At 41.5% G+C, this 12,492-nt stretch overlaps 1 protein-coding gene across 12 annotated transcripts in view; it reads left to right on the top strand.

The window, feature by feature from the left end:
• The window catches only part of ptprt (protein tyrosine phosphatase receptor type T), a 501,813-nt gene that overhangs the window by 24,952 nt on the left and 464,369 nt on the right, over positions 1-12,492 (top strand). Inside the window, exon 1 of one of the 12 annotated variants that reach the window (XM_045691379.1) lies at positions 721-2,240. The exons of the other annotated variants lie outside the window; for them this stretch is intronic. Coding sequence (XP_045547335.1) covers positions 2,213-2,240 — 28 coding nt within the window. The 5' untranslated portion in view covers positions 721-2,212. Of the gene's footprint in view, positions 1-720; positions 2,241-12,492 lie in introns of those variants that run through there. 12 annotated transcript variants of the gene reach the window in all.

Here is a 12,492-nt window from a genome sequence, read left to right as displayed (position 1 = left end):
ATTGCATCAGATATTAGGGCACAAAAAAAACAGAACAGTAGTCAGACTCACACCACAGGTGGGCCTGTATAACATGCATGGCAATCAACTTCTTGTGTAACAGACCGAACATTGATTTCTCCTCTTCACCAGAGATGAAAGACTTGAGTGTTTGTTTTACACCCCTTTGACATTCTCTGCCTGAATCTGACAGGTGATTAATCAACACTTTTGTTGTTACAAAGATGCTATTTTGGCACAGCATGGCAAAGTAGCACCATGCTAAATCACATATTTAGAAACAGGGCTGTAACCAGTAGGAGCTCATTTACTGCATTTCTATACAATTAAACAACTTTAAAATGCTATTTGGAGAACAGCAAAAATGATCCCACCATTAATTATCACCTTGGCTGCTGTAGGTTAATTTACTATTACCCATCCAATTGTAATGTTATACCCCTGAAAGGGAGGAAATATGAGATGCTACATGTCAGTGTGAATCATCAGCGACTGTTCAGTCAGATTTAATGAATTGCATAAAATCATCAACCCTTTACATCAGGGTGGGGGACGACCGGCCCGTATATGGCCTACGAGACCGTTTGATCAGCCCCCCGAGACAATTTATAAATACTTTTACATTTATTTATTTTTTAAAGCTTGACGTCGTTTTTCTACAAAATAAAATGTATATATTTTTTATTCGAAGTGAAAGGCAATCCTGTATGCCTATTTTGTGGGGATGTACTTGCAGGAATGAAAAATACATTTGGAGCGTCATTACAGTTCAAAACATGCTAAACTGAATTGCAAGGACATCTTCGTGTGAAAAAAGTCACTACTCTTCAGCGGGGTTTAAGTGCCCAACAAGTCGCCTTTACTTAACCTCGTTTGGATGGGGAAAATGTTATGCAAGCAAGTTATGGTGAGCGAGTTTATCGCAAAGAAACTGAAGGATAATTTGTAAAAGAGTTGCTAGCACCAGACGAAGTTAAATTGTTCCAGTGTCAGTTTGTCTCGAATCGTCACCGAGCGGATAACTGGCATGGCGCAAGATCATTTAAACTTTGAGCAAGCAAGAAATGTCGAGATTCTCTTTGGCATGTGATGAAACGACTAACATAACAAATACGGCCTAATTTGCCATTTTTGTGCGTGGGATTACTGCTGAGTTTGACACAAGGGAGGGATTGCTGTCTTTGGAAGCCATGTATGGCACAACCGGACGTGAGAACTTGTTGGAGATATGTCTCCGCTATGAGCAAATTTGAGCAACGGTTTGAAAAAATGTAAGTGGCCTTAGTACAGATGGAGCGCCAGCCATGGTTGGCTCGAAAAAGGGGTTAACCGCATTAGTGAAAAAATAAATGAGTTGTCTTGAACCAAGTGATTTTAATTGTATGCAACTGCATCATACATCAAAGTCTGTGTGCACAGTCCCTGAAGCCGAACAACGTAATGGCAGCTGTAGTGTCGACCACCAATTTTATCAAAAGCAAAGAGCTGAACAACCGCCAATTTATGGAGCTATTGAGTAATCTTGAATCGGAGTCGGGTGATCTGGTTTACCACTGAGGTGCGACGGTTGAGCCGTGGAAACGTGCTCGCGCAGTTTACGGACTGAAGGATGAAGTCAAACAATTCATGGAGATGAAGGGGGAACCTGTCGCGGAACTGAGTGACAAGTGGATGTGTGATTTGGCCTTCATGGTGGACATAACCAAGTATATGTCTGACTTGAACGTCAAGCTCAGTTAAAGCTGTGGCAAGTCCAACTGGAAAGGGGTAACAGTGCATTTTCCTACTCTGCAAGGATAAGAGCCTGAGAATATGCCGGTGAGTGTGGAAAGCTCGTGAAGGCATTTGGTGGGCGGTTTAATGATGTGAAAAGTAAACAACTGGAGTTTTAACATATTTGCAACCCCGTTTAACGTCGAACCAGCTGATGGGCCGGATGGCCTACAACACGAAGTCTTGGAGCTCAATGCCAGGTACAACAACCTCCCTCTCTTTGAGTACTACAAAATGTACGTTAGCACTGAGCATTTTCCTGTTCTGAGGAGACATGCACTTACATTTGCATCTGTGTTCGGGATGACCTACTGCTGTGAGCAGTTATTTTCCTAACCGACTCTTGCAAAGACTCGATTCCGCTCAAGACTGACTCGAACCTGGGAAAACCAGGTAGCGTCCGCTTCACTGCCAGCTGACATCAAACGCCTCGTCAAAGATGAGTAGTTTCAGCTATCCCATTAGAGGTGAGTTTGAACAAGTAATCATAATGATAAAAACATTATTTACAATACTACTAGTTATTTATTTGAATATTACTTAGTGATGTAGTGGTAAAAAAAAGGTGGGTAATGGTTAAACTAAACTCCTGTAGGCGATCGAGATAAGACCACCGATATAAACTACAACGTATGGCATTTTAGAACTGTATTGTTTGCATTTTGATTTCATTTTAATATAGACGTATAGGGAAGATCTTTTAAATTCCTAACTTGTTTGATAAGATTATTTTCTCAGGGCACCCCACATGGGGTCCAACCCCAAGTTTGGGAACAATGGTTTGCTTTCTTCTCTCTGTCTTCTCTGCTTCCTCACGCATGCATTGCCAAAAAGATCATTGCAGCCTGCCTCAGCCTCACCCCTGAGTGCCACATCACTATCTGTCACAGAAGCCTACTCACTGTAAAGCAAAGTTATGAGAACTTAGTAAAACATATGCTAGTAGCCTATTTTTGCCCCTGCTGAGGTAGGCTCCGTTTAACATTAGCTTCTTACTTAGTCCTTCCTTCTAGGTGGCTTAGTAATACTAGCCACAGCCCTTAAATGTTAATGCAATAGAAGTATATAAGCGATTTATTTACTAGCTGTGCAGTCATTCTGAGTCATTTTTTTGTTTGTTTAAAATTGCCTTTTGTCCGGCATCTTGCAAACTCACTGTCAGCAGCGTTGCTAGTTGCCTACTTGTGCCAAATCTTAGCTGGGGCAGTTTGTTTTACGTCTCAGGCTCTTGACCTGTGCCGCTTGACCTAGCCGTTTGAATGAGTGGTGAATGTGCTACTAAAGGCATATCCGGGCAACGCAGGCGAACATAACCTCTCTAGGGTAGGTGGCACCAAATCGTCCCACCTACGTAACAGCCAGTGGAATCCTGTGGCGCGTTATTCAAATACCTTAGAAATGCTATTACTTCAATTTCTCAAACATATGACTATTTTACACCATTTTAAAGACAAGACTCTCGTTAATGTAACCACACTGTCCGATTTCAAAAAGGCTTTACAACGAAAGCAAAACATTAGATTATGTCAGCAGAGTACCCAGCCAGAAATAATCAGACACCCATTTTTCAAGCTAGCATATAATGTCACATAAACCCAAACCACAGCTAAATGTAGCACTAACCTTTGATGATATTCATCAGATGACAACCCTAGGACATTGTTATACAATACATGCATGTTTTGTTCAATCAAGTTAATATTTATATCAAAAACCAGCTTTTTACATTAGCATGTGACTAGCATGTGACTAGCATTCCCACCGAACACTGCCGGTGAATTTACTAAATTACTCACGATAAACGTTCACAAAAAGCATAACAATTATTTTAAGAATTATAGATACAGAACTCCTCTATGCACTCGATATGTCCGATTTTAAAATAGCTTTTCGGTGAAAGCACATTTTACAATATTCTCAGTAGATAGCCCGGCATCACAGGGCTAGCTATTTAGACACCCAGCAAGTTTAGCACTCACCAAAGTCAGATTTACTATAAGAAAAATGTTATTACCTTTGCTGTCTTCGTCAGAATGCACTCCCAGGACTTCTACTTTAATAACAAATGTTGGTTTGGTCCCAAATAATCCATCGTTATATCCAAATAGCGGCGTTTTGTTCGTGCGTTCAAGACACTATCCGAAAGGGTAAATAAGGGTGACGAGCATGGCGCAATTCGTGACAAAAAAAATCTAAATATTCCATTACCGTACTTCGAAGCATGTCAACCGCTGTTTAAAATGAATTTTTATGCCATTTTTCTCATAAAAAAGCGATAATATTCCGACCGGGAATCTGCGTTTAGGTAAACAGATGAAAGAAAATAAAGCACGGGGTCGACTCGGGCACGCGCCTAAGCCCATAGTACTCTGATCGGCCACTTGCCAAAAGCGATAATGTGTTTCAGCCAGAGGCTGCCTCGATATCGTTCAGCTTTTTCCCGGGCTCTGAGAGCCTATGGGAGCCGTAGGAAGTGTCACGTTAGAGCAAAGATCCTCAGTCTTCAATAAAAAGAGCCAAGATGAAACACAACTTGTCAGACAGGCCACTTCCTGCATGGAATCTTCTCAGGTTTTGGCCTGCCATATGAGTTCTGTTATACTCACAGACACCATTCAAACAGTTTTAGAAACTTTAGGGTGTTTTCTATCCAAAGCCAATAATTATATGCATATTCTAGTTACTGGGCAGGAGTAATAACCAGATTAAATCGGGTACGTTTTTTATCCGGCCGTGTCAATACTGCCCCCTAGCCCTAACAGGATAACGAACAAACTGTTAATGATTCCACTTGTTCGCAAAGAGGCATGCGCAATTAGAATTCACTCAGATCAAGAATATAAGCTTTCTCTGCTTTTGATAAACACTGGGAGCAATAGTTAGATGTTGACCCATAAATTATTTTCTATATGTACAAAATATACTACATGACCAAAAGTACTGTATCTGGACACTTGCTCGTCGAACATCTCATTCCAAAATCATGGACATTAATATGGAATTGGTCCCCCCCCTTGCTGCAATAACAGCCTTTCTACTTAATGTTAGAACATTGCTGCAGGTACTTGCTTCCATTCAGCCACGAGCAATAGTGAGGTCGAGCACTGATGTTGGGTGATTAGGCCTGGCTCCAATTCATCCCACAGGTGTTTGATGGAGTTGAGGTCAGGGCTCTGTGCAGGCCAGTTAAGTTCTTCCTCACCAATCTCGACAAACCACTTCTGTATGGACCTCGCTTTGTGCAGGGGGCATTTTCATGCTGAAACAAGAGATGGCCTTCCTCAAACTGTTGCCACGAAGTTGGAAGCACAGAATTGTCTAGAATGTCATTGTATGCTGTAGCGTTAAGATTTCCCTTCACTGGAGCTAAGGGGCCTAGACCGAACCATGAAAAACAGCCCCAGACCGTTAATTCCTCCTCTACCAAACTTTACAGTTTGTACTATGCATTGGGGCAGGTAGTGTTCTCCTGGCATCCGCCGAACCCAGATTCGTCTGTTGGACTGCCAGATGGTGACTCATCTCCAGAGAACGCATTTCCACTGCTCCAGAGTCCAATGGTGGCGAGCTTTACACCACTCCAGGCGACGCTTGGCATCACGCATGGTGATTTTAGGCTTGTGTGCGGCTGCTCGGCCATACAAACCCATTACATGAAGCTCCTGACAAACAGTTCTTGTGCTGACTTTGCTTCCAGAGGCAGTTTGGAACTCTGTAGTGAGTGTTGCTACCGAGGACAGATTATTTTTTCAGCGCTCGGTGGTCCCGTTCTGTGAGCTTGTGTAGCCTACCACTTTGTGGCTGAGCCGTTGTTGCTCCTAGACGTTTCCACTTCACAATAACAACACTTACAGTTGACCGGGGCAGCTCTAACGGGACAGAAATTTGACGAACTGACTTGTTGGAAAGGTGGTATCCTATGATGGTGCCAAGCTGAAAATCACTGAGCTCTTCAGTAAGGCCATTCTACTGCCAATATTTGTCTATGGAGATTGCATGGTTGTGTGCTCGATTTTTATACACCTGTCAGCGACGGGTTTCATTTACTATAACACATTAACAAACACTTTGATATCTGAATAGCCTGTCATCAGTTGATTTAACATTATAGATGAAACGTTTGTCATTCAAGGGATTCAGAATTGCTTGGAAGACTCCCTGAGCAATTCACAACTGCTTCCATCAAGTATAGGGCAAAACATTTGCATCAAATGTGTGTTGCTGATATACTGTATACAGCCTACTTTCAGGAATCTGTTGTAACCAATATTTTTTTCTTCCTTTGCCTCCTTTCACATCATTGACACGTTGTCACCTGCCTCCCTTAACTTCACTGCGCACCAGCTTTGCGCTTAACAGACAATTTCCCGCCTAACGAGCACATAATTGTGGTTGTCGCTACGCTAATAGCTCTTTTAGCGACTCCCAAACAGACTTTAGGCCCACAACAGAGACCCTAGCCAGCCAACGTGCTGAAATGAATCTCTGAACAGACTGGGGGCTTCCAAACAAAATGTCACCTGCTGAAAGAATAGGTGAAAAATGCATGCAAAGGAACTGCATTATTTAGATGAAGCCAACCTGAACACGGTGTCAATATTTCTGTGTTGTGAATGCAGGTGTCTTAATGGAGAATGATTGTATTTTAGGGAGGTGCCGTTTTTAATTGGGTTCTCCCTCAGACAGAGGAAAGTGTCGCCAGGGCTGGATAATTAATTGTTTGCTTTGTGATACCAGGCTTAATGCTGACAACTCAAGTGTTTTTTTTATTTATTTTTTATTTATTATTTTTTTACGGACACTCCGACTTAATAAATTGGTCCATCTGTCAAATAAACCTTGACTTAACCTTAATCATGAATATATTCAAAAAAGTGTAATGTGGAACCCATTTTTGCCGCCCAAGCTGAGATGCACTCTCCCATTTTACTCCATCATTCGGCTCTACAAAACAATTAGTTTACCGACTGCATAATTGTGCCTTAGTCGGCCAGCCGCAACCCAGTTTGAATGTCAGCCCGAATAATGTTTATCAGTCGCTTTTGTGACTTTGTTTTCTCAAATAACCCAATTTCAACATGACCTTTCTACAGCAATGCGGTATAATGGCAGAAAAGGACATTCAATGAAATCTGGGTGCTTTTAATTGTGCCTGTAACCAATCCTAGTAGTGGTCTTTGTGACATTTTAAAACGCATGAAGTGATTCAATTTAGCCGAAAATAAATTCTGTGGAGCAGCTCACTGAGCTAAGTCGTTAGAGGAGTGGACTGCCAGAGTCTTGTAATAATCATAGCCTTGCACTCTGGAAGTGATCAGGTAGCAAAGATGTGGAGAAACCCATTGACCTTGGTTTAGTCAGTGACCAGTTACTCTTGTGCCCATTTAGTCTTTGTTGGTATTTTGTCCACCATGTTCATGCAACACCAGCATGGGTGAAGCACGGTGGCCATTTTGTGCTTACAGAAATCTGAGTTCCCTAAAAGCCTATGCAAATCATTGTTGGGATAGATGCCACCTTTGTATGTAATAAGTCGTCATAATATTAGATATATAGATTTTGAGTACATTGACAATTCTTACCACTTTTGGGAGAGGCCCCAGTCTCTAAAAATGTTCGGCCAACATCGAAAAGGCTCTTATAAGACATTGACTCAAGCAGCCCAACCCATACTCGGGTAACTCATCCCATTCTCACTATTTCAGAGTTATCATCGTACTGCTACATATAGCCATATTCCCAGAGGTATTGTCAGTAAAAATCTTATGATCATAAAGTTGAGTTCCACTGTTTAGCACTGTTACCACAGCAGGTTATCCAATTGGGGTATGCTCGTCCAGTGCTATTATTTCAAATAGCACAAAATGCCCCCACTGTTTTCAAGTCGCGTACAGGGCTTGGGCTGTGCCATATCCCCAGGGTCTGGAAGGGGACCCATATACTCCCTCTTCACAAAGGTGGTGACCCGTTTGACCTAAATAATTATCACTCCATTTTCTAAACTCTCTTGCCTAGCAATAATTCTAGAATCCTTCGTAAACACTTAGATTCTTTGACACTGTGGATCACTCATTACTTACTCAGAGGCTTTCATCAATTGGCCTGGACTAGGCTGAGTAGCTGATTTTTAAAATTATTTAACCCTTTAGACCCCATTAGAATGCTTCTGTAGATTACTGAGAATTTAAGGTGATGCATATTTTCTCACATTTCAAACAGACATGGCTAAAAAACAAATAACATTTACAAGTTAACTTAGTTTTAAAGAGCACAATTTTTATTCCAACTGAAATAAGGATGTATGATAGGTAGTTTGTTGGTCTTTCGAGTATAGTGTTACACTTTCACTTTAAATGTGCTATAGCTACACTTTAAATGTGTAGCTATATCAAATCAAATTTATTTATATAGCCCTTCTTACATCAGCTGATATCTCAAAGTGCTGTACAGAAACCCAGCCTAAAACCCCAAACAGCAAGCAATGCAGGTGTAGAAGCACGGTGGCTAGGAAAAACTCCCTAGGAAAAACTCCCTAGAAAGGCCAAAAACCTAGGAAGAAACCTAGAGAGGAACCAGGCTATGAGGGGTGGCCAGTCCTCTTCTGGCTGTGCAGGGTGGATATTATAACAGAACATGGTTAAAATGTTACATAAATGACCAGCATGGTCAAATAATAATAATCATAGTAGTTGTCGAGGGTGCAACAAGCACGTCCGGTGAACAGGTCAGGGTTCCATAGCCGCAGGCAGAACAGTTGAAACTGGAGCAGCAGCACGGCCAGGTGGACTGGGGACAGCAAGGGGTCATCATACCAGGTAGTCCTGAGGCATGGTCCTAGGGCTCAGGTCCTCTGACAGAAAGAGAGAATTAGAGAGAGCATATTTAAATTCACACAGGACACCGGATAAGACAAGAGCACTTTCAATGAATTCTATTGTTGTTTTCATGTTTTATGTACCGTCAAACGATTAACACTCAACACAACAAGAATCCCTAGAGGATTTAAATTTGACTAAATGACTCACTCAAAATATACGAAGTATAATATATTATACTTATAAATATTATTTACATAATACAAAATGTGACCAGAGGACCATATTCAGACTAATTTGTTCGGGTTTTGAAATACTATTTGATTGACAGTGGCTGTTACAGAAGTAAAAATGCAAACTATTCAGACTATTTCACAATGTAGATAACCTCTCTCAGTAAGATTTAGTACAGACTAGGCCTAACACAAAATGTACAAATAGTAGCCTATTTTGACGACAATTCAGTGAATTGGATGTGGTGGAGGACAGGTTGGAGTTAAACACCAGATCTGGGGAAAAAAACTGATTCCTGACACTTTTAAAAACAACTCCAAAACCCCTGCCACTGGCCCAGGCTGTGTGGTACAAGGATGAATGGTGGGACGGGGCACGTAGACTCCCCTCTCCGGTATGCTCTCCCTCTTTCCCCCCCCCTCCCTCCTCTCCCTTGGCTTCTTCCTCTCCCTCTGCTTACTCCTCTTCCTCCACAGCTTCATGTTCCCCTCCTTCTACTCTCCTCTTACTCCACCCCTCCCCCCTAACTCCACATCTCTATCCATCCAATCATCTCTAAATCCTCTCCCTCCTTGCCTTTTGCTGCTGAGCCCTGACTCGCCACATCACTTCTCTTGCTTTCACTGACCTATTTTGTGTGCATGTTATATGTAGGCTGTCATTTTTTTAAATTTATGTAGTTCTGTCCTTGCTGTTCTTGTCTATCAATCTTCTGTATTATGTTTTGTGTTGACCTCAGGAAACAATATCATGATGCTATACAGCACTTTCAATCATTTATGATGTCCTTAGTGGACAGATTGTTTCTCAGTTCATGGTGTGCATGTCAGACTGATGGACAATCAGACAGAATAGAGTACACACAAATACATTTGTGAATATGATCATAGATGGGTTAGATTATAACCATAAAGGCTCTATAAGGTACACACTGACCCATTGTCAGTTGACTTTTCATAGATCGTAAGAAGTCAAAGCATGTGGCACAATGGTTTACAGATTCAACACATCAACTATTGTTTATTTATTTAGGATGTTGAAAGTAAAATATTACAAAGATGACACTGCAATTTAGCTAAACAGGTATAGAATAATTCTTCATCTATTTTTATGGGCATAGTTAGCTGGTTGTCTTTGTAAGGAGGGAGTTGGACGAACAAGTGACAGTGTTGCAAGCGAAGCACAATTTTGCCTACAATCAACTCTCGTTTTGTTGCCTGACAGACTAAGTACAGAGTTTGCCAATGTTTGCTGATTAGTTACAAAGCTGGGCCAGTTTCCAAATGAATTGCTAGCAACTTGTTAGCTGCCTATGCAAACAAGTATCATTGCAACTCAATAGCATATGAGCTCCACTGCGCAGGCATCCACCCTAACACAACAGCTAAGCTGCCAAATAATGGGAAACCCGAGGCCTATGAATATCTACACCTAGCAAACATGATTACACCATGACCTAAAACACTAATTACTCTAATCTTAATTTCGGTGACTAGTTAGCTGGTTGTCTGTATGAGTAGCTAGGGAAAGTAACAGCTGACGTTGACGCTTCGCGAGAGCAGGCCACAATCAATAGCCTGATCAACTCTATCAACTCTGTCACACTGCATGAGGCAAATATCTCTCAGATATACAGTGGCAATAAAAAGTATGAACTTTTTGGCAATAAAAAAAATCATCAAATTTGATCTGATCTTCATCCCGGTCACAACAATAGACAAACAGTTTGCTTAAACTAATAACAAACAAACAATTATACGTTTTCGTGTCTTTATTGAACACACCATATAGACATTCACAGTGCAGGGTGGAAAAAGTGTATGAACCCTTGAATAATTGGTTGACCCTCCTTTGACAGCAATAACCTCAACCAAACATTTTTCTGTAGTTGCGGATCAGACCTGCACAACGTTCAGGAGGCAGTTTGGACCATTCCTCTTTACAAAACGGTTTCAGTTCAGCAATATTCTTGGGATTTCTGGTGTGAACTGCTCTCGAGTTCATGCCACAGCATCTCAATCGGGTTGAGGTCAGGACTGACTGGGCCACTCCAGAACTGGTATTTTCTTCTGAAGTCATTCTGTTGTTGATTTACTTCTGTGTTTTGGGTCATTGTCCTGTTGCGTCACCCAACTTCTGAACTTCTATTGGCTGGCAGACAGCCTAACATTCTCCTGCAAAATATCTTGATAAACTTGGGAATTCATTTTTCTGTCGACGATAGCAAGCTGTCCAGACCCTGAGGCAGCAAAGCCGCCCCAAACCATGAGGCTCCCTCCACCATACTGTACAGTTGGGATGAGGTGTTGGTGTGCTGTGCCTTTTTTTTTCTCTCCACACAGTGTTGTGTGTTCCAAACAACTCAACTAGTTTCATCCATCCACATATGTTGCCAGTAGCGCTGTGGAACATCCAGGTGCACTTTTGCAAACTTCAGACGTGCAGCAATGGGGTTTTTTGGACAGCAGTGGCTTCTTCCGTGGTGTCCTCCCATGAGCACCATTCTTGTTTTACGTGTCGTAGACTCGTCAACAGAGATGTTAGCATGTTCCAGAGATTTCTGTAAGTCTTAAGCTGACACTCTAGAATTCTTCTTAACCTCATTGAGCATTCTGCGCTGAGCTCTTGCAGTCATCTTTGCAGGACGGCCACTCCTAGGGAGAGTAGCAACAGTGCTGAACTTTCTCCATTTATAGACAATTTGTCTTACTGTGGACTGATGAGCATCATGGCTTTTAGAGATACTTTTGTAACCCTTTCCAGCTTTATGCAAGTCAACAATTCTTAATCTTAGGTTTTCTGAGATCTCTTTTGTTCGAGGCATGGTTCACATCAGACAATGCTTCTTGTGAATAGCAAACTCAAATTTTGTGAGTGTATTTTATAGGGCAAGGCAGCTCTAACCAACATCTCCAATCTCGTCTCATTGATTGGACTCCAATTAGCTTTTGGAGAACTCATCAGCCTAGGGGTTCACAATTTTTCCAACCTACACTGAATGTTTAAATTGTTTTCAATACAGACAAATGTTAACCTCTTGGGGCTATGTGGGACGCTAGCGTGCCACCCGTGGTGCACCCTATCAACAGCAGGTGCATTTCAAGAGCGGCAAATTTGAAACCAAATAAATGTCAAAATTCAAATTTTTCAAACATACAACTATCTTACACCCTTTGAAAGATAAACATCGAAAATACTATGTAAATAATCCATTACCTTTGATTCTCTTCATCAGATGTCACTTCCAGGAGTCCCAGGTCCATAACGAATGTAGTTTTGTTCAAAAAAGCTCATTTATGTCCAAAAAGCTCTGTGTTGTTAGCACATGATCTAAGCCCGCCGGACTTCACTTCATGAACGAGGGGAAAAAATATATTTACGTTCGTTCAAACATGTCAAACGTTGTATAGCATAAATCATTAGTGCCTTTTTTAACCAGAACATGAATAATATTCAAGGTGGACGAATGCATTCTCTTTTAAAACGTATTGGAACGAGGGTACCTAACATGACCTCGCGCGCCAGAGTCTAATCGGCCATCACCGTTCCAAGGCTCTTGTTCGGTCAGATCTCATAGTAGAAGATTCAAAACACTTTGTAAAGGCTGGTGACATCTAGTGGAAGCAATAGGAAGTGCCAAAACATTAATCAGCCCCTGTGTGTTTCAATG

The sequence above is a fragment of the Salmo salar genome, chromosome ssa12 (genome assembly GCF_905237065.1).
Source record: "Salmo salar chromosome ssa12, Ssal_v3.1, whole genome shotgun sequence".
NCBI lineage: Eukaryota > Metazoa > Chordata > Actinopteri > Salmoniformes > Salmonidae > Salmo > Salmo salar.
Note: the sequence above shows the minus strand (reverse complement) of the source record. Positions and strands in the feature narration are given on the sequence as shown.